Below are 19568 nucleotides of genomic sequence, written 5' to 3' on the forward strand. Positions count from 1 at the left end.
GCGGGACATCAGCAGTCGCCCTCACCAGCTGCTGCACAGCAGCCAGCTTCAGGCAGCTACATCCTGAGATGAGAGGCTGCTATATCAATGTGAACACAAAATTCACATAGCAGCCTATGCTTTGGGAAAGATTAGTGGCTGCTACCTTTTATCATCTCTTTCCTCTGAGATGTGGGACTGAAGTATGAATGTGTGTTCACATGGCACCCCAAGCTTTGGGAGTGTGGTGGTGGCGGCGGCTGAAATTGTCCCCTCCTCCTTCCTTTCAAAGCATGTGTGGTTTCAAGCTTCAGGGAAGAAGGTGATTGCTCTCCCTTTCCCATTCCTCCCAAAGCATGTGGCCGTCATATAAAAGTGCATGACAACACTAGGGTTTGGAGGTGATAACTGTGGGATCTGGCTTCGAGGGACAGATTCTTCACCCCCCACCCCCTTTGGGGAAGCTCCCACATAAACCTGCTTGCTCCACAAATCTGAGGAGCCCTGCAGGAAGCCTTTCCCCACCTCCACAATCTTCCCACTTCCATGGGGTTCCTGCACCTCTAACCCCTGTGAATGTGTAGAGCCAACTGTAATTTATGTTTTGACATTGTAGTATATCACATTATGTGGTGACTGAGTAATGAAGTGTATATAAGCTGAGTGAGAGGAGAAGAATGTTGGTTACATTTGCACAGGGGTGGTAATGGGAGGAAAGAAGGCGGTGTTGTATAATAAAGATGTAGTGAGAGTGCTTCCGGGCAATGGAGCAAGGATGGGTGGTATGTAAATCAGTCCTTGCCCAGAAGGGGGTATAAAGAAGAGATGACGTTTCAGGGTAGTGAAAATGACATTTTTTAAAGGGCTAATAGTATTAGCCTCTACATACACACTCCATGTGTATATACAGCCTGCAGCACCCTGGGACCTCTAGCTAGGGAGGTTCTGGGAGCATATGTTCAAATTGCTTCACTGACTTGCTGAAAATTGAAACTGTGAGAGAGTGAATTGTGAACTGCATTACGATTAGTTATTTTGTAGTTACCAAGATTAAAGGTCTCTAAACACATAAAACTGTGTTTTATAAACTTGTTTATAAATTTGCAGATTTGTTTAATGTAATTAGCACCTCTTTGCCATTATACCAATATTCTAGCAGGGTTAGAGACTAACATCTCACATCATAACCATACACAGAATTTGGAGGAAAACATCTAACTAAGAATCATAGAGGCAGTATTGAAAAAAGGTAAGGATTTTCAAGTGGAATCACCATAGGTGGATGGTTAAGAAATGTGAGTATCAAAATATCAGAAAACTTATGCCCTTGGTCCATATACTCCAGCTGTTCTGATTTGTCAGGGAAAGGCACAATTCATCCCCTGTTTGCATTCAGTTAACTCAGTAGAAATATTCTGTGTACCATTCCACTGTGTTTTTAAACACTTCATCAACTGAATTTTATATACATACTAATTAACATATCATATTTTTTTGCTTTTCTGTAGAAAATTTTACTTAAAGGAAATCCCACCAATACCAAAGTAGAAACTATCATACAGCTAAAGACCAACATCCTAAAACGAAGTATAAAATATCAAAGTCAAAATAAAGCAGCTATGACCAAAATTGTTTAGACTACTAGTAAACACCCTTCTGAAAAAGAAAAAAGGGAAGGGGGGAAAGGGAGCTCTGTGCAGTGCTGACAGGAAAAACACAATCCGTTCTTTAGAAACAGGAATATTATAGAGTAGAAAACATGGTGCAAGGGAAATTCAGCACAACGGGAATAGGCTTAAAGAACTCCCATGTGAATGACAGCATATTGAGAGGTTGACAGCACCATGGAGATGTGCCAGTCTTTCCAAATCTTCTAGGGTCGTCTTAGGGATAGTTGGAGGAATAGCCCAAGGGATTACATGACATAAAGGGAGTTGTTGGGATAGTTTCAAATACTGAGGAGGGAAGGGTGAAAGGAAAAGCAATCTAACTTGGCTCTCTGAAAATTGAGAGCTATGCCATTACGAAATTGGCTGAAAAGCTTGGCTGGCTGCTACTGTATGAAGTCTTCATTTCCTCCAGCCCTCAAACATGATTATAAAGTTGTGAAAATTTAATAAACATGAATTAAACATGAAACCTACCTCATCTGCTGGTACAATTTGTACTCCTTCCCAATCAAATCTGTTTTGATTTGGGGCAATTATGGTGCAAAAATGTGCAATTACCAAATGCTCAGAAATCAGTCCCAGGGGATAGCTTATGTCCCCACCTGTCAGCCCTGGCAACATGAGTGCAGGCCATTTATATTTTTGGGGGAGTGTTTTAAAAAGCCAAACCTGCTGGTTCATGGCAGGCATAAAGATCCACATTGTGCTTGCTAATAAAAACGAATGAAGCTATTTAAGAAGTGTTGTCACTGGAACATGTGGGGGGCTGCCAATTAGTAAACAGGTGGAGAAGTGCATTGGACTTGGAGGTGGCAGCAGGCCAAAGCTGAAATATACTTTTTGGGGCCCACCCTTTCTGCCCCTCACATTATTTGCTCACTTTGTATAGATGTTTGTTTCCTCCCCTGCCCAGCTTGCCCTCCTCTTGGGCCTGGCTATTTCCTTTCCCCTGAGCAGGACATTCACTACATTCATCCAGCAATCTCCACAGCTGACTGGCTGCCAGAGCCAATGTTTGTTGCTGTGGCTACGCTTTGCAGTTAAAGGGAGTACTGAGCAGGCGGGCTCATCTGACTCTCTGGGACTCTCATGCAGCATGTAACTGCAGTAAACAGCATAGGGAGAGGATGGCAACAGCAAATGAAAAGTGCCGGGCCGGGCCTTCGGCTAGCACATAACTGAGAAGGCTGATCCTTTCAGCCCACGTAAGGCTGTGTCACTACTGCAAGTGAAAAACAGTGGGTTGTTCATTAACTCTCTCAAAGGTACCTTCACCAGAAGCACCAGAATCAGCTTGAACAAGTCAGAATTCCCTGGCTAATTAGCAGGTAAGAATTAATGAGCAAGAAACAGAAGTGCTTGGCAGCAATGGTCTTGCTGACAATGGAGTTATTTTCCATCCCAAGCAAAGCCAAGACCTTGGAAATGTGTGGGGTTAGCAAAATCTACAGGGTAGAAGCCATGAATCAGGGAGTGCTGTCTCTTCCGGCTTGGAGGAGAGGAAAGGTTGCATAACCACATTCCAGGTCTTGCCTGTTATACTATCCCTAGGAGGAAATGGGCAGGTGCTTTTCACAGGAGATGGTAAGGGGTGTGTGTGTGTGTGTGTGTGTGTGTGGAATGGGCTTTTCCCACAGGCATTGGAAGTTGTATAGTCCCACAAGAATTGTGCTACCTGTCTTCTCAATTAAACCCCCAAATTATGAATTATTATCTGTGGCTCCATTGAGATATACACCCAGCACATATTGAAATTTTCCTAGTGTGCTAGTAACCTTTCGCAAATTTCCCTTGGAATATTTTAGAGTGTTTCCCACCAAATCTTAGGACAGTGATTCTCAAATTGTGGGTGCCCAGATGTTTTGGCCTTCAACTCCCAGAAATCCTAAACCTGGTAAACAGGCTGGGATTTCTGGGACTTGTAGGCCAAAACACCTGGGGACCCACAGATTGAGAACCACTGCCTTAGGACCTTAGGGAATGGCTTCATAATTATCATAATCCTCTCACAATAGCCTGGAATAATTCCAGGATACATAATAGGTTTTCTCACGAAGGTTTCCCACCTTTATCTGATTTTATCTAAAATTTTATCCTGGAGATGTTGCCTCATTCCACCCAGATGCACCCAGTTTCTGGGAAGGACTCACAAACAAAGGCTTGAAATCCACAAATGACAATGTATTAAATTTCCTGCCTACCTCTGATTGGCTCAGAGGCATAAGCGGACTCGCAACTGCTCCAGTGGTGCTGTGGATCCTAGCCAGCACCATCCAGGATCAATTAGGAACTGGCACAGCAATTTCCAATTGTTCGATACTGCTCTACCTTTCTGTCAAATGGTACTATAAATAAACCCATGTGTTTTCAGTTGAAGGTATGTCAGTTTTTTTGGAGTGCTTTCTCCGCTGACATCCTCTCTGGCCATTGAGAATGATTTTGCCTTCAACTCATCTGTGTCTTATTCAGCCTTATGGGAATCTAGACACTACAGGCCCCAGAATCCATAGTTCTTATGGAGGCTGAAATCACATAACATGTAGACAGGCCAGGAATTTTATAGATATCATGGAAGAATACCTAACTTATAGCCATTCTTCCATGCTGGAAAGGTTTTGTATTAAATCCTATTTTTTTGTCAGCTCCCAATGTTGACTGGAGATGTTAATGTCTAGATATCACAGTTTGGCTCTGATGTATCTGGAGGACCAGTGTCTTTCCTAAAGTAACAGTTCAGTGGGAAAAGTAGTAATAATGCACTCCATTCACATTTCTCTCCCAACTTCAATTGTACAATTGTCAAAGTTAAGCTTTTTCAAATCACCTAAAAGTCTTTGGCCAAACAATCGGTCAGTTTATTCAAATCAATACATGTAATCTAGTCCCTTGCATCTTTTTGTCCCTAGCCTTTTGAACACTTGCTGTGTAACAGTGATGCAGGTATGGTAAAAACTATGAATTGAATAATTCTGTTTGTATCCAACAGAATTACGGATTCTTTGTCAGTCATGATTCTAAACATAACATGTCCTCTTGTTTCCCTGGCCTTTAGTCCACAAATAGCCCCACTTCCTTTCAGTATCTTGCATTCTTCTGTCAAATTTTAAGTTTTGATTCAGTCCTATAGTCTCCTTAGCTCCTTTATCTTCATGCCCTGCCACTTGCATGTAGGACACGTCTTTTATATTTGTTTCTTTACTAAGCTGTTTAATCTGAGCCACCCCTCCCCACCCCCCAAAAATATGGAAAACAAAGCAATTGCCAAATAAAACAGAAAACCAAAACAACATCAATACAACAACAATAAAAACTAATCCCAGAATTAAAACACATATTTAAAAACTGAGGACCTCATCACATTGAAGCCAAGAAGTGTCTTCTCCCCGCTTCCCCCGGAGCCCATCATATGATGCAGGGCTACTTCTGGCGGGGCTCCCTGCCTGCAGTGTAGAGAAATAACGCTCAGAGGAATGGGTATACACCCAACTCCTCATACAAGAAAGCTGGAGGAGGAGTAGAAGCGGGGAGCAGTAGTGAAATGTTGTGAGAAGGGATACCATGACTCTGATGACCCCTGAAAGGTAGGGAATGCAAAGTGACGCTGCCCTATGATTTCCCCCACTGTCCCCTGGCTTTGTAAGGGCCATCTGATGAGATCCAAAGAGAGCCTGAGTAAGTACTTTATTTGAACTGCCTAGCTGAAGACAAAGGTCTTTGCCTGATTTTTCAAAGATCATAATATCTGGAAAGGCTGTTCCATGACTAGGATGCCACTATCAAAAAGTCTCTCTTTAATGACAGTTCTTTTCATCTGACCATCCTCTAATGGTAATCCTGGATGAGATAGTAGTTCTTGATAATATTTTTGACAACGTGACTAGTTGGAACATTTTGTCAGCATCTCTATTTCATTTTGAAAAAAATTATTACACAGAATTCAGGAAATAAACCATCAGACTTCAGTTCTTCCAATTTTCTACCAGCAGGAAGGAAATAGGACAAAGGGAGGAGGTATGTTTCTTGCAATAAATGTTTTCCACTCTCTCTTTTTTCTGTTAGAAAATAGCAGATATTCTAAAATCAACTTCTCTATGCTCCAGAAATGTCTTTCATGTGGAGGCCTACTGCAAACTTTGCAGAGTTGATCGGCTCCCTAGGAACATAGAGGTTAACACCTTTAAAGTACAAATCCTTTCACATTTTGGTCAGTGAATCAGTGTGGTATAGTGGTTAGACTGGGATTTTGAAGATCCGAATCCTCTGCATTTTCCAGATCTTGGGGCCTGGCCCCTTTTGCTGATTTTCAGGTCAGAGGAGGGATCCCAGACCAATTAAAAATAATTGTGCTGCTATCCCTTTTTGCTCTAAGCTGCTTCCGAGTTACTGCTTTGGACTCGCCAGGTAATCTGCTTGGCATTTCCTTCCCTTCCCAAAGTCTCTCGGTCCTTGCCAGGCACAAGTGCTCAGTGGGAAGAAACAATTAGCATGAGAAGATACTGGAATGCTGAATATGTTACTGTAGGACTGTGGCTCTGTGGCTTTCCCTATTTTATTCTCAACTGTCCTATTTCTGCTCCCATTTTAGCATTCACTCTGAATGGTTGAAACGACAATACAATTGTCTTTCTTGTTTTGACACACAAGTGCATCGCTGTTAGCAAAAGCATGGTAGAAATATCTTGCTTGTTTTCCTTTTCCTCCCACACACAGCTCTTGGTTAAGTATTTTCTCCTTCTGTACTCCTTCACCCATAATTCCTGGCTAAAGATCTTTTTCCTTTCTCTCGCCTCTTCACATCTCCTAGAAGTGATGATCTTCTATCTCCTTCCATAATCCTCTTCTCTTGTATCTTCTTTCTTTTCTTTCTAATTCTCCTAGCTTCATTTGTTCCTGTTAGCCAACCAAGCTGTGCTTCCTTGACCTCATTGAGAATATGCTATATATACCTCTTGTAAAAGTTGACCTCATGTATGAATCACAGGTAGGTTTTGGGGTCATTTCATGGAGAGAGGAAAGCATCAATGCTGTCCTTGGCATTTTACCACTGAGGCATTCAAAAAAGGCAGACGCGGGGCCATAGTGAAGTGAGGAGAGGGGGTCAGTGCTTCTTTTAGATTCTTACAAGATGGACAAAGCTCTTTCATCACTAGTACTCAGAGAAGATGGTTCTTTTAAAAAAGAAAAACACTACAGTACTCAAATTGACCTGTGGGTAAGTTGACTGAGGTCTTTTGGGTTGATTTTTTTGGCTAAAATTCCACAACTTATACATACTCATGGGTAACTTCAGAAATTTTTGTTAAAAAAATCAAGTTATATAAGGTAAATGTTAACAACAACAACAACAACAGTTATATATATATATATATATATAAATTCATTGGTGTTTTAATATAATCTTTTCAGTATTATAAATTCTTGTGGGGTTTTTTTTTATTTATCTCTTGTCATGAGCATCCTTTAGTCATAGCTTTGGGGGAAAGACAGATATAACTCAAATTAAACATAAATGCATATATCACTCCTGCACAGCTGTTCAGTGACAAAAGACACAAACAAAGCAGCGTTGGTATCATTAGAAATTTTCTCAGATTACCAAGTTAGTTTTATATATGTAAATATGTTTATTCTTATCAGTCTATAAAGGAGGGGAGACATTCCAATAGTGTTTTCCAGAAATTCAACCTTGTTCTCTGTAGCTATAATTTATTTATTTATTTTATTTATTTACAGTATTTATATTCCGCCCTTCTCACCCCGAAGGGGACTCAGGGCGGATCACATTATAACACACATAGGGCAAACATTCAATGCCCATAAACACATCAAACAGAGACTGAGAGACACACGCAGAGGCAAGTTAACCATCTTCTGAGGGGATGTTCGATTCTGGCCACAGGGGGGAGCAGCTGCTTCATCATCCACACTGACGGCACTTCCTCATTCCAGGTCGTAAATTAGTTAATCTTGCCTCCCCACTTTATAAGTGGTACCTTATCTCCTACTTGATAGATGCAACTATCTTTCGGGTTGCTAGGTCAGCAACGAGCAGGGGCTATTTTTTTTATTTTTAATTGACGGGTGCTCACCCCGCCACGGGCTGGCCTCGAACTCATGACCTCATGGTCAGAGTGATTTAAGGCAGCTGCTCAACAGCTGCGCCACAGCCCGGCCCCCCCACAGCCCGGCCCCCAATGAAACCTCTGGATCAGTTTGAAGGCAGAGTGGTTGAAATCATCATTGCACAAATATTCATGTGACTTGGGGTGGGGATTGGAACAGAATCAGAGTGCTAGAATATTCCTGGGACCCATTCACACTATACTATTACAGCCCTGTGATTCCACTTGAACTTCCCAGGCAGCATCCTATAAAAATGTTGTAATTGGCAGTTGAGGGAGAGGCTTCTCAAATCCTTAGCCAGCCTCTGGTGCCTCTGAGCAAACTACACAACCCAGGATGCTATGGGATCCACAGCAGTTAAAACGGAATTATACCACCTCATCAGACAGGCTGATTTGCCCATCATACTCCACTTGCTCTCTGCTTTCGACACAGAGCCCTTTACATGCTGCATAGGGACTTCTGGCCAGGCTCCGTTCTGAACGGGGAGAGCAAGCAGTGTACACCTGTGTTGCTTCAGGAGCAATGGGAGGCTGCTGTGTGGTGATGCTTCCCCCCATGGGATCGGGGTCCAGGTAAATTGGGCAATGAGGGGCATGGAGCAATGGGTTCTCAACACACACACCCATTAGGACCCCATGGATTCACCACTGAATCCATGTACATTGCCCTATATCCCAGGATCTGATCCCAGATTATTTGCATAACCCAGATTATCATTTTATCCCAGATTATCCCAGTTCAAATCAGGTAATCTGGAATTCAGATCCTGGGCTATAGTGCAGTGTATATCCAACCTGCATTTGTCTTTTCTGCAGTTGCTTTTTTAAAGCCTCTAAAACATCCACAAACCAAACTCAACACAAATAGAATAAACAACACCATATCTGGTGCTGAAATATTCTCATACAAAGGTGGCCCAGTAGGAGTCAAAATCTCTGGGGAAATGAGCATGGTAAAGGTGCCAACCTCCTACTTTTTGCCTCTCTGTTACATTAATAAACAGTTTTAAATTATTCAAGTAAATGATGCTTCTGTAAAAGAGCCCTCTGTAGTTTCCCCATTTAGATTCTAAAAGATTTTAAAATGTTTTTGCAGCCATTGGCCTGCAGTGAATACAATTGATCATCATCAGCAATCAGTTAAAAATAACCTCACACTATGGATATACAACAGAATCTGGCACAGTTTTTGAGATATAATGCTATGATGTAAGGACATGATTGTGTGCTGCATGGCGAAAGGCAGACCATCTCCTTTAGCATTTCTTTTTTTATATAGGTTATTTTCATTTAAATAAGTGCAGTTGGGTGAAACAGAAGTTAGTGCTGAATAAGAAGTATGTATGTTGCTCATTTTTATATGATATCCAGAAATCTTTTCTCAAGGCAGAATTTCGACTGAAGGGATGCTGATTTCCCCGCTGCATACAAAGTGAACATGTAGTAAGTGGAAAACATTGTTTTCTTCCACCCACATTTCCAAGCAGTGAGGAGCTCCATGGTTGCAATGCATATCTTATTTCACTTTCTTCTGGAAAGAGGCTTATTAGCATTTTGTAGCAGTTGTACATGTTTATTTACCATTACTGCCTAAAGATGTTTTGCTGCCTCAGTTGGTGCAGGAAATGGTAGCCCCTACTCACTCAGACCAAAAAACATAGTTCAGTAAAGATATTTTAAATGATTCCAGAAACTCCACAGGCACATATCTCAGCCTCTTACAGTATAATGCAATAGTACCAAGTGAAATAACTAAGAGTTTGCTTAGAATCATTTCCTCACTGTAACTAATAGAAAAGCATGCCCTGTTATCTGTAAGTACTGTATACAGGTTGAGCGCAGCTGCAGATGTAGATTATATTGTCAAATTAACTTTTTTCTTAACTGCCATCAAGTCAACTTTGCTTTTTGGCAATCCCAAGAATGAGAGATCCTTTGGCCCATTCTGTCAAGGACAGAACGCCACAAGATCAAAGATAACAGAGTTTATTGGATTTACAGAACTCAAAATGCCCGTAAAAGACAAGGGCAAGGCAACTTTAGCCTTTAAAAACAAAAAGGGGCAAGAAAAACGTTCAAAAGATAAACCGGATTAAACCGGAGTTTAATCCGGGTAAAATCAAAACAGCTTGCTTCAGCCTGGGGATAAACAAACAGAAGCTGGGAAACAAAGAGTTCAAAAGAATGCAACTAATTGGCAGCAGATGCCTCTCTGCTGCCAGCACTATGTTTTGAGTAACTAGGAGTCACTCCTTCACACAGCAAGGCAAATTTCCAATACAAACTCAGCAGCCAAGGATTGAAGCAGTAGCGTAGTCCCAGTTCGTTCCGAAGGTCGAGAGGCAGAATCAGACGTTTGCAGTTTTCCAAGTCCAATAGGAGAAAGCGAGCCCGTAGTCAGTTTTCAGTCCGTAAATCCAGAGTAGCAGATGGCGTCCGTCAAGAAGACGACGGAAGGTCAAAGCTATTGAGATTAAGCAGAGGTTTTGCACAAACAAAAGCCCACACAATTCCTCCCGCCGTCTGAACCCAAATTCCAAAACAACTTACGTATCAGCACACGAAAACACACCAGTCTTCAGGAAAGCGTCCCACACAGATCCCAAGCGTTCGTCCAGATTACCTTGCCCAACGCAATTTGCAATTGCTCCCAAGCCTCATTTTATGCCAGTTACAAATCCTCATCACTATCAGCTGCCCTCCTTAACCCGGGCGTTTCCTCATCACTTTCCTCATCAGAGCTGGAACACCTCTGACTACGCCCCACAGCATCCCCAGCTGTGGATCCCGTCCCATCCCTCCAGCTTGTCCATGGGTCTAATCCTGAAGGTCCCCAATCATCCTCCATCCCATCATTGCCAGTGGCACCCAACTCCTCCCTTACCCGAGTCCAATCCATCTCATCCTCTTCCGAGCTAACCAGCTCTTCCTCCATTCTCTCCGTGAACCCCTTAAAAGATTCTTCGTCAGATGGTTCTGCAAAGATATCTCGCAGCCTCTTTCTTTCTCGCTCCTCGAGAGTATCTGACTCTCGAGGAGTCTTACGTCCACGTCTGCCAGAAGCAGAGCCATGAGGCTCAATCATAACACATTCTTTAAAAACCTTCTGTTGAATAAAAGAGATTTAGCCTGCTGCTGGAAGGACAACAGGGAGGGCGCCCCTCTCACTTCTGCAGGAAGAGAGTCCCAGAGCCCAGGGGCAGCCAGCCACCAAGAACCAAGTTGCTGGAACTGAAGGACTTTTCAGAGCCCGGGTTGGCTCATATAGGGAGATACAACATGCCAAATCACCTGGCTGTGAGCTGAATAGGGTTTTATAGGTCATAACCAGTGCTTTGAACATTGGCAGCCAGTGGAGTTGTTGCAATAGGGGAGTTGTGTGCTCCCTGTAGCCAGCCCCAGCTGCAGCTGTTTGGACCAGCTGAATTTTCCTACATTCTTCAAAAGCATCCCTATGTAGAGCAAATCACAGTAATCCAAACAAGATGTTATTGATGTAATGACTAACTAAGGTATATACCACCATGGAGATGGCTCTTAAGGGTATGTGTATGTGTGTGTGTGTGAGAGAGATTATCACCCTAAAATATAGTGAAAACATATTAGAATCTAGAAATTTTTAGAAAGGATGTGGAATGGTTAAGTTTGAAAATACTGCAACTTCTAAAAACACACAGTTGCACTGACTCTAGTTTGTCCTTCCCCCAGCTATCTTAAACCATAATTTATTGGATGTAACCATATAATCTATTTAAACATTTAAAAGTTTGCTCATTATAAGAGTATGCTTATTCTATAAAGGCATTTTTAAAAGGACAGAAATGTAGTTTATTAAGGGCCCTTCTACATTGCCATATAATCCAGATAATCAGTTTAAAGCAGATAATCTGGATTTTATACAGCTGTGTAGAAGGGGTTTAAGATGTAAGAAGTTAATTAATGTGTATACTTGAGGTCAGCAGTAGTCTCTAGCCTGTCAGGAAAACTAATCTGATGAACTGTGGCTATAGACAGCATATTAAACCATCTTTTATCAGACAAGACTCTCAAAATTCCTGGTAACCTAAGCATAGATGGTCAAATTAACAAAGTTATCATAAAATCTACTAAATTGTATTTGTCACCCTCTATTTCTGCTTTGTTCCTTAAGCTGGTATACCTTGAGATGAATGTCAACAATTTTGTACAATTGGCCCACCACATTTGCGGATTTGACTTTTGTGGATTTGATTATTCACGGAATTTATTAAATGTTCTCTCTAGGAATCTTGGGATCCTTCAGTGTGGCATGTTCCTAGATGTTGACAGTAAAGTTATGCTGGAGGATCTAGAGATTCCAACAGATGACATATTTCTAAAAAATACCTAGGTCCTCCAGTGTGATTCTGTGGTTAGCTTCCAGAAGAAGTTGACCATAAAGTCATGCTAGAAGACCTATAAACTCCCAAAGAGGTATTCTCGCAGGTTCAAAAAAAACTGTGCTTTTTCACATTTACAAGAGTCCCATGTCCCTAATTCCAGCAAATGTAGAGGGCAGGCTATAGTTGTTTGTACTTCCAGGAATTATATTCTAAAAATAAAACCATATAGAATGTAGAGTGAATGCTGAGTGTCTCCCATAAGTCCATAAGTAAATCCACAAGTAAAAATGTTTTGAAGGGTTTTCTCAGCATCCCAGGAAAGCAACAAAACCCACACTCTATTGATTATATATGTGCCTGATGCAGAGCTGTCATTTTGAGTAACATAATAATAATAGCTGAAGTTGGTTAAAAAAAAGGGGGGGGGGTTGGCGATTGGCAAACATAGTTTTTGTTGTTGTTTATTCGTTCAGTCACTTCCGACTCTTCGTGACCTCACGGACCACCACACGCCAGAGCTTCCTGTCGGTCGTCACTGCCCCCAGTCCCTTCAAGATCAAGCCAGTCACTTCAAGGATACCATCCATCCATCTTGCCCTTGGTCGGCCTCTCATCCTTTTTCCTTCCATTTTCCCCAGCATAGCTTGGTAGTATATTTATGGCAATTTTATGTATGTTTTGATATACCTGAGTGTATAAGGTCAAAAAATTAAGGTGACCACTTTATAATATGCATTATAGGCCAGTGGTTCATAAATACAGATCCCTAGATGATCTTGAGTGAGTGGAATACAACTCTCAGAAGTCTTGATTCTTGCTCATGTTGGTTCAGATTTTGGGAGGTGAAGCCCAGCAACATCTAGGACAGGGATCCTTAAACATTTTAAGTGGAGGGCCAATTCACAGTCTCTCAGACTGTTGGGCGGCCGGACTATGATGAAATAATCCACAATGCGGATTGTTGTTGTTGTGTGCTTTTAAGTCATTTCAGACTTAGGTCAACCCTAAGTTTAAAGTTTAGGACAGAGGCCAGGTCAATGGCCTTGGAGGACCTTAGTTTGGGGACCCCTGATCTAGACGATCTCATAAGACCATAGGAAAGCAAAGAGACCTCCAAAGACCTTCTAGATGGTCTCATAAGACCATCGGTAAGGAAAGGGACCCTCAAAGGCCATCTAGATGATCTCATCAGGTCATCAGAAGACCATAGATAAGGAAATGGACCTCAAAGACCATCTAGATGGTTTCATAAGACCATAGGTGAGGAAAGGGGCCCCCAAAAGCCATCTAGTTAATCTCATAAAACCATAGGTAAGGAAAGGGACCCCCAAAGGCCATCTAGATGGTCTCATAGGACCATTGGTAAGGAAAGTGACCTCCAAAAGCCATCTAGATGGTCTCATAAGGCCGTAGCTAAGCAAAAAGACCTTCAAAGACCATCTAGATGATCTCATAAGACCATAGGTAAGCAAAGAGACCTCCAAAGACCAGGTAGACTTAGGTCAACCCTAAGTCTAAAGTTTAGAACAGGGGCCAGGTCAATGACCTTGGAGGGCCGCATCCGGCCCACGGGCCTTAGTTTGGGGACCCCTGATCTAGGGGTTGATGCTGGTGAACCACTGCACTTAGCAAATGTACAGATGCCAACAGGAGCAGCAGCAACAACACTATGTAGAATGTTTAAAGGGCTTCATAGGACCAAGCCACATGGTTCACATAGCACCTTATATAACTTTCTCCTATCTCAATAACTCTTTCCTTCTCCTTCTTTCCAGGCAAAGGAGTTTCGTTCACTGAAGGGGTTACCAGGCTGTATAGCTGGCCTACCCCAATATCAGACAGTTTCTCCACTCCTAAGACCTACATGCCATAAAGTTCTATCTATAAAAAGCTACATCATGTAGACTCTTTAAGGTCAGGAATCCCAGTTGCACATACTGGTTTCTCTTTTGCAAAAAATCTGTGCACAGTGAGTGGGTGGATGAGAGCAGGAAAGAAGTGTGTTATCTCAGAAGAAGGGCAAACCCCTCAGCCCTGTTTCTTCTGCAATCCATTTTACATGAACCATATGTGAAAGGGAAAGCACACATTTGGAATAAAATGAACTGTGGGAGGTTAGAATAAATGAGCAGAGAACTGGAGGGCGATGGTTAACCTTTTTACATCAGATTATTTTTTTGTTCAGGACCACCCCCATCCTCTCTTCTTCTTCCTCTTTAGAATTCCTTTTTCCACTAAAAGGTTGGAGTGATTTTGAGGAATAACATAGCCCTGGGTAAAGGTTTAATTAGCACCATCATTAAGCTGAATCAAGATTCCAGATTCAATGGCTGCTTTGCCTTCGAAACAATGTATGTAAAAAAATTACTTGCAACTGTGTGTCACATACAGTTTGGCTTCCATCAGTCCACATCACAACCTATTAAGTAGCTATCATCATCTTTTCACAGTAACTCCCCCTGGGTTTGTCTTCATATGAGTGGTAGAAATGGGAACAAGCAAAGTAAAAACACAACAAAATCATCTAATATGCAAAAATGAGGGTATACTTTACATAAAATTATTAACGTAGAAGACCACTACTGATTTATCATGACTTCCAGGACCCTCAGTCATCAACTCTCAAGTTTTGCAAACTCAGGTCCCATGGCTTCACTGATTTAATCAATCCATCTATACTGTGTTTTACCTCTTTTCCTCTGCCTTCTACTTTAAAAATTGTGTTATTGTCTTGTCTAATGAGTCATCTTATCTCATGATATGCTCACAGTACAACAGCCTCAGCTTAGTCATGGCTTAGTCTTGGAATTTAGGCTTGATTTGCCCTAAGATCCATTCATTATGTACCTTTGGCAATCCATGATAACTATTGAATTTCTGTCTATTATCTTCACTGTACAGCTTTCACAACCATACAAATAAATTGGAAATACAGTGAAGATTAGGACTTTGGTATTTAATAATACCACGGAGAAGATTATCAGTAATTAAAATCTCTCTTCTCTTCATCACAAGTTCCTTGTGAGTTCCTATATGTTATAGCCATATTACAAGCAGGGGACTAAGCCAATAGGTTGTCTCAGAATATGAGCCTTTATAAGTTTTTATAATTCAAAGCCACTTATGGAGCTTCAGTAAAATTGAAGGCAGTAAGAAAAGAGGAATATTGACCACAATATTTATTGAATCAGGTGGAACTGATTCAATAAAGGCCCTAAGTTTGCAGTTGATGACCCGAGTCCTTGGATGTCTGTCATTCATAAGGTCACCCCTAGCCAGTTGACTTGAGGACAAATGAAAACAGCAGATTGGGTTTTAGAACCCAGCCAAGAATATCCAATGAATTTCCTGGCTATTTACTCAGATCTGCAGTCTCTATAATACATGAGTTTTCTGCCAGTGACTTAAACAACAATCCTCTTTTGAATTAGATGAACATATACATTCTCATTTCTAAAATATAAGGAGCATACTACATGATTTTCTTTAGAATTGCCAAGGTAGAATAAGCCTGGTTTAGGTTTTAATAAGATCATATTGACCATAGCTCATCTTTACACTTTCTTTACAGCTCCTAGCATGGCAAATGACAACCCAGAAGAGCTCCTGGCCACAGAAGCTCCCGAGACTGACCAACATATATATGACCCAGTGGCCTGCCCTGACAAAGTGGAGCAGAATCAGCGACTGGCAGTTGAAGAGCTCATCAACACAGAGATTAGCTATGTACATAATCTTCAACTGTGCATTTCAGATATCTATAAACACCTCCAAAATAAGCAGGTGAGAAAAAGAGAATTATATCTCAACATATTTATTTGGAAATAAATATTTAAAATCCAGCAATACATTTAAAAACCTCAGCAGGTTATCTTAAATTGTATAAACAGAAAGGCATTTGAGAGATGAAAAAAGTGAAACATTCAATATTTTTTTGAAATTCAAAGTTATTTGTTGGTAATACAGAGGGAAGACTGGACACAGAGATAATTTGACTGAATATAATCCATATGAGAAGAATTTGATAGTACATAATTCACAACCAGTTGTTATAGTGTTCTGCAGTGCCTTCAGTAGGAACAGAGAATGCATTGATGTTCATAGATTTTCTTGGAGATTACTTTTGGATCTTGTTTCCATAATGTTTCTTCCATAGTGTATAATTTCCAGAATCCTCAGACAATATGATCAGTGAATCCTGGAAATAGTTCAGAAAAGTAACTTTCAAAGCTCTGAATTCTTTTAGTAAGCACTCAGTGGCTACTGACTCTTAATAGTTCTTCAGTTCTTTGCATTAATTATGTAATAACTTGATCTACTTCTCTGCATTCATAAAATCAGAAGGTGTTTGAGATAGTGTTTGAAGCAGAGTTGGAAGAGACTAATCATTATGCAAGTAACTTTCTGGTGAAAAATGGAGGCACATGCTTAGCACGGAGTAGGACATTGTGCACAGACTATTGTGTTTTTCAGCTGCCCGAACTCAACCTGGAAGAACTGTTCTCAAATATTGATGATGTTCTACAAGTTTCCAAACATTTCCTACAAGGACTTGAAGCTACAGTGAACCAGGAACACGATCAGCTTTTTCATATCAGTGAGTGGGAAAATGCTAATAGCTAAGATCCTGAATCAATTAGGCAGAATATCAAGCCACAGGAGAGACTTCTGCTGTTTGTGGTGGAGAGGGAAGGAGGGGAGCAATTTTGTGATGAAGGTCATGGCTGGTCATGGCTGGTCATGGCTCAGGAGGAGAAAAACTAAAACAAAGGTGTACTTATACACTGTATCTTCCCGTCCCCTTCCCCTTGGAGCCCAGACTGGCTTCATATACACTGTCTAAATTGTCTACTTCATCTCTTCCCTTATTACTGGCCACCAGCAATAGCTTTTGAATGGGAGTCAACCTGTGTTAAATAAGGTTACACACCCCTGAAAACACAGGTTCACAGTTTGTGGATACCCCTGGATACCCCTAGAGGCACAGGTATCAGCAGTAGCCAGGAGTGCTTTTACTCAGTTAAAGCTAGTGCGTCAACTGCACCTGTTCCTGGAGAAGTCAGATTTGGCCACTGTGGTAAATGCCTTGGTTACATTCCAGGTGGACTACTGTAATGCACTCTATATGGGGCTGCCTTTGAAAAGTGCTTGGAAACTTCAGTTGGTCCAAAGAGCAGCAGCTAGACTGCTAACGGGGCCTGGCTACAGGGAGCGTACAACTCCTCCATTGTGACAGCTCCACTAGTTTCTAACACGTTTCTGAGCACAATTCAAAGTTTTGACCTACAAAGCCCTATATGGCTTTGGTCCAGGTTATCTGAAGGACTGTATCTCTTTCTATGAACTTGGGAGGCATCTACAATCTACTGGGGAGAGCCTTCTCTCGGTCTCAAGTGCGCTTGGTGCTAACACGGGAGAGGACCTTTTTGGTAGCTGCTCCCATGCTGTGGAATTCCCTCCCAAAGGAGACCAAGATGGCCCATCCCTGCTGGCCTTCTGCAGGCAGGTCAAGACCTTCTTCTGCCAACAGACATTTGGGGAAGGCACACTCTTTGGGAAGGTTGGGTGGGATTGGGGGTGGGGTATCAGGTTTAAAGGCCATTTAGTGTATCTATTGTATTTTTTTTAACCACACTGTTACTATTTAATCAATTTTTAACTTTTGTATTGCACTTCAGTTCAACTTGTCTAGTGTGGATTGTTGTGTATCCCTATGGGGAGAAAGTTGGGGTATAAATAAAGTTGTTGTTGCCGCCTTTAGCAGAAGAACATAATTACTTTGAAGACATTTGCATGGCTAAGAAGAAAACAAGTTTTGGCAATTTGTATCAAATTTTTTAAAAAAAACATTTGCAAAGTTATGGACAAGGAGAAGGTCATAGCAGAATTATTTGAAAGAATATTGTATATGCTAACTAAAAGGAGTACAATTTGTAAAACTGGATCAGAAAGCAGAGATTGGAAAGCTTTGAGGGTATGCAAAGGATGGAAGCCATAATCCAGCAGTGTTCAACTCATTTTCATCAGAGGCCACACCAGCCTTAGGGTTGCCTTCATAGTGCCATTGAATCCATGAACAGAGGGCTAACTATAATTTTTATAGATAATGGTCAGTGCCCTTTAGTTTTTATCTGGTTTAGATCCTCAGACATAAATGGACAACAGCTACAAGCACTTTTGATTATCTGCCATGTGGACTGGGGATAATGGGAATTGCAAACCAACAGCACTTGTAGCTCTCAGGTTGGGACATTTTAAAGTCAGCCATCCTATCCCCAAGCCTACTTCAGACTAAATATGGCTTCTTTGGGCATTTTTGAGGTCCTTCAGCATAGCTCTATGGTATTCTTGGGCCAGAGATCCTACAATAGGTTTTGCTGTTATCCATTGTTTTGCATATGACATGAAGATCAGGAGCTTATCCCGCACAGATTTGGAAGATCAAACTACACAAAAGATTGTAACCTAGGCAACTAATATTTGAGCCATTGCTTGGTTTCTGATTTAGAATCCCTTCTGGTTCTACTGTCTTGCTTCCTTGTGGTCCTTGTTCCCAGGTCTTGAGTTGACTCTCATAATTCCTGAACATTAGACATACTACATGAGGTTACAGGAATTACGATTCATCAGCTACTATCTAGTAATGCATGTATAGGAATGACTTGCATATATATGTTTCCACATAACGGGTCAGATGAATATTTAAATGATGTAATCACGTTGAAGTGACTGATAGCCCTCAGAGCTATCAGAGTTAGAATCAAGCCTTGAGGCTGAAATCAATTATTTTGGGGCAGGGTGAACATGTAATTAGACTTTGCCACATGATTGGGTCTTAAGTACTGTGCAGGACTTAGTCATGCATGAATAAATTTCACAGAGTTGGGAGGCTATCTGAAAAGCCTCAGCAAGCAATGGTTTACTTTTCCCATCTAGTGAAAAGTCTTGTCACTCCAGAAAACTAGAAAACTTATGTTGAGGAACAATGAGATACAAATATATCCCTGGACTCAACAAATGTGTAAAAGGGCTGGTTTTGCAAAGGGAAGGAGCTGGAATTAAAGCCTCTCACATGAACAGGAAGAGTGTATAAGAAATAGGGAAGCTAAAGAACAGGCAGTCTGGAAGGAGAAAAGTTGAAGTAAACACAGTACTGAATTGACTATAGATGGAGAAAGAAGATAACATGGAAGGAAGAGCAGGTGGAAAAGTAGACTAATGCCTAGAAAAGCTATATTCTATGCAACTTCAAACAAGTCATGGGCCATTTCCCTTTCCTACGCCTGCCAGTGGGCCATATAGTGTGCTTCAGCACACCCGAAGTAACATAATGTTATTTTTGGCTGCCATTTTGGCAAATTTTTAACCACTCCACCTACTTTTTTGGTCTGTTTTGGGGACTTGAAATGATAGAGGAGCAAACTGTTGCCTTT

At 41.3% G+C, this 19568-nt stretch overlaps 1 protein-coding gene and 1 long non-coding RNA gene across 5 annotated transcripts in view; one reads left to right on the top strand and one right to left on the bottom strand.

Moving 5' to 3' along the window:
- arhgef37 (Rho guanine nucleotide exchange factor 37) overlaps window positions 1-19568 on the top strand; it is a 66786-nt gene that overhangs the window by 17477 nt on the left and 29741 nt on the right. For 2 of the 4 annotated variants that reach the window (XM_008104658.3, XM_062970451.1), the window contains 2 exons: window positions 15707-15918; window positions 16609-16732. In XM_008104658.3, coding sequence (XP_008102865.1) covers window positions 15707-15918; window positions 16609-16732 — 336 coding nt within the window. Of the gene's footprint in view, window positions 1-2685; window positions 2978-13910; window positions 14050-15706; window positions 15919-16608; window positions 16733-19568 lie in introns of those variants that run through there. The other 2 variants (XM_062970452.1, XM_008104659.3) reach the window with 2 other exon arrangements.
- LOC134296202 (uncharacterized) lies at window positions 9745-10986 on the bottom strand. The gene is made up of 2 exons (XR_010002817.1): window positions 10325-10986; window positions 9745-10238 (listed from the first exon to the last, which is right to left on the bottom strand). It is a non-coding gene; the product is annotated as an uncharacterized LOC134296202 (long non-coding RNA).

This window comes from Anolis carolinensis, chromosome 2 (genome assembly GCF_035594765.1).
Source record: "Anolis carolinensis isolate JA03-04 chromosome 2, rAnoCar3.1.pri, whole genome shotgun sequence".
In the NCBI taxonomy this organism is placed as follows: domain Eukaryota; kingdom Metazoa; phylum Chordata; class Lepidosauria; order Squamata; family Dactyloidae; genus Anolis; species Anolis carolinensis.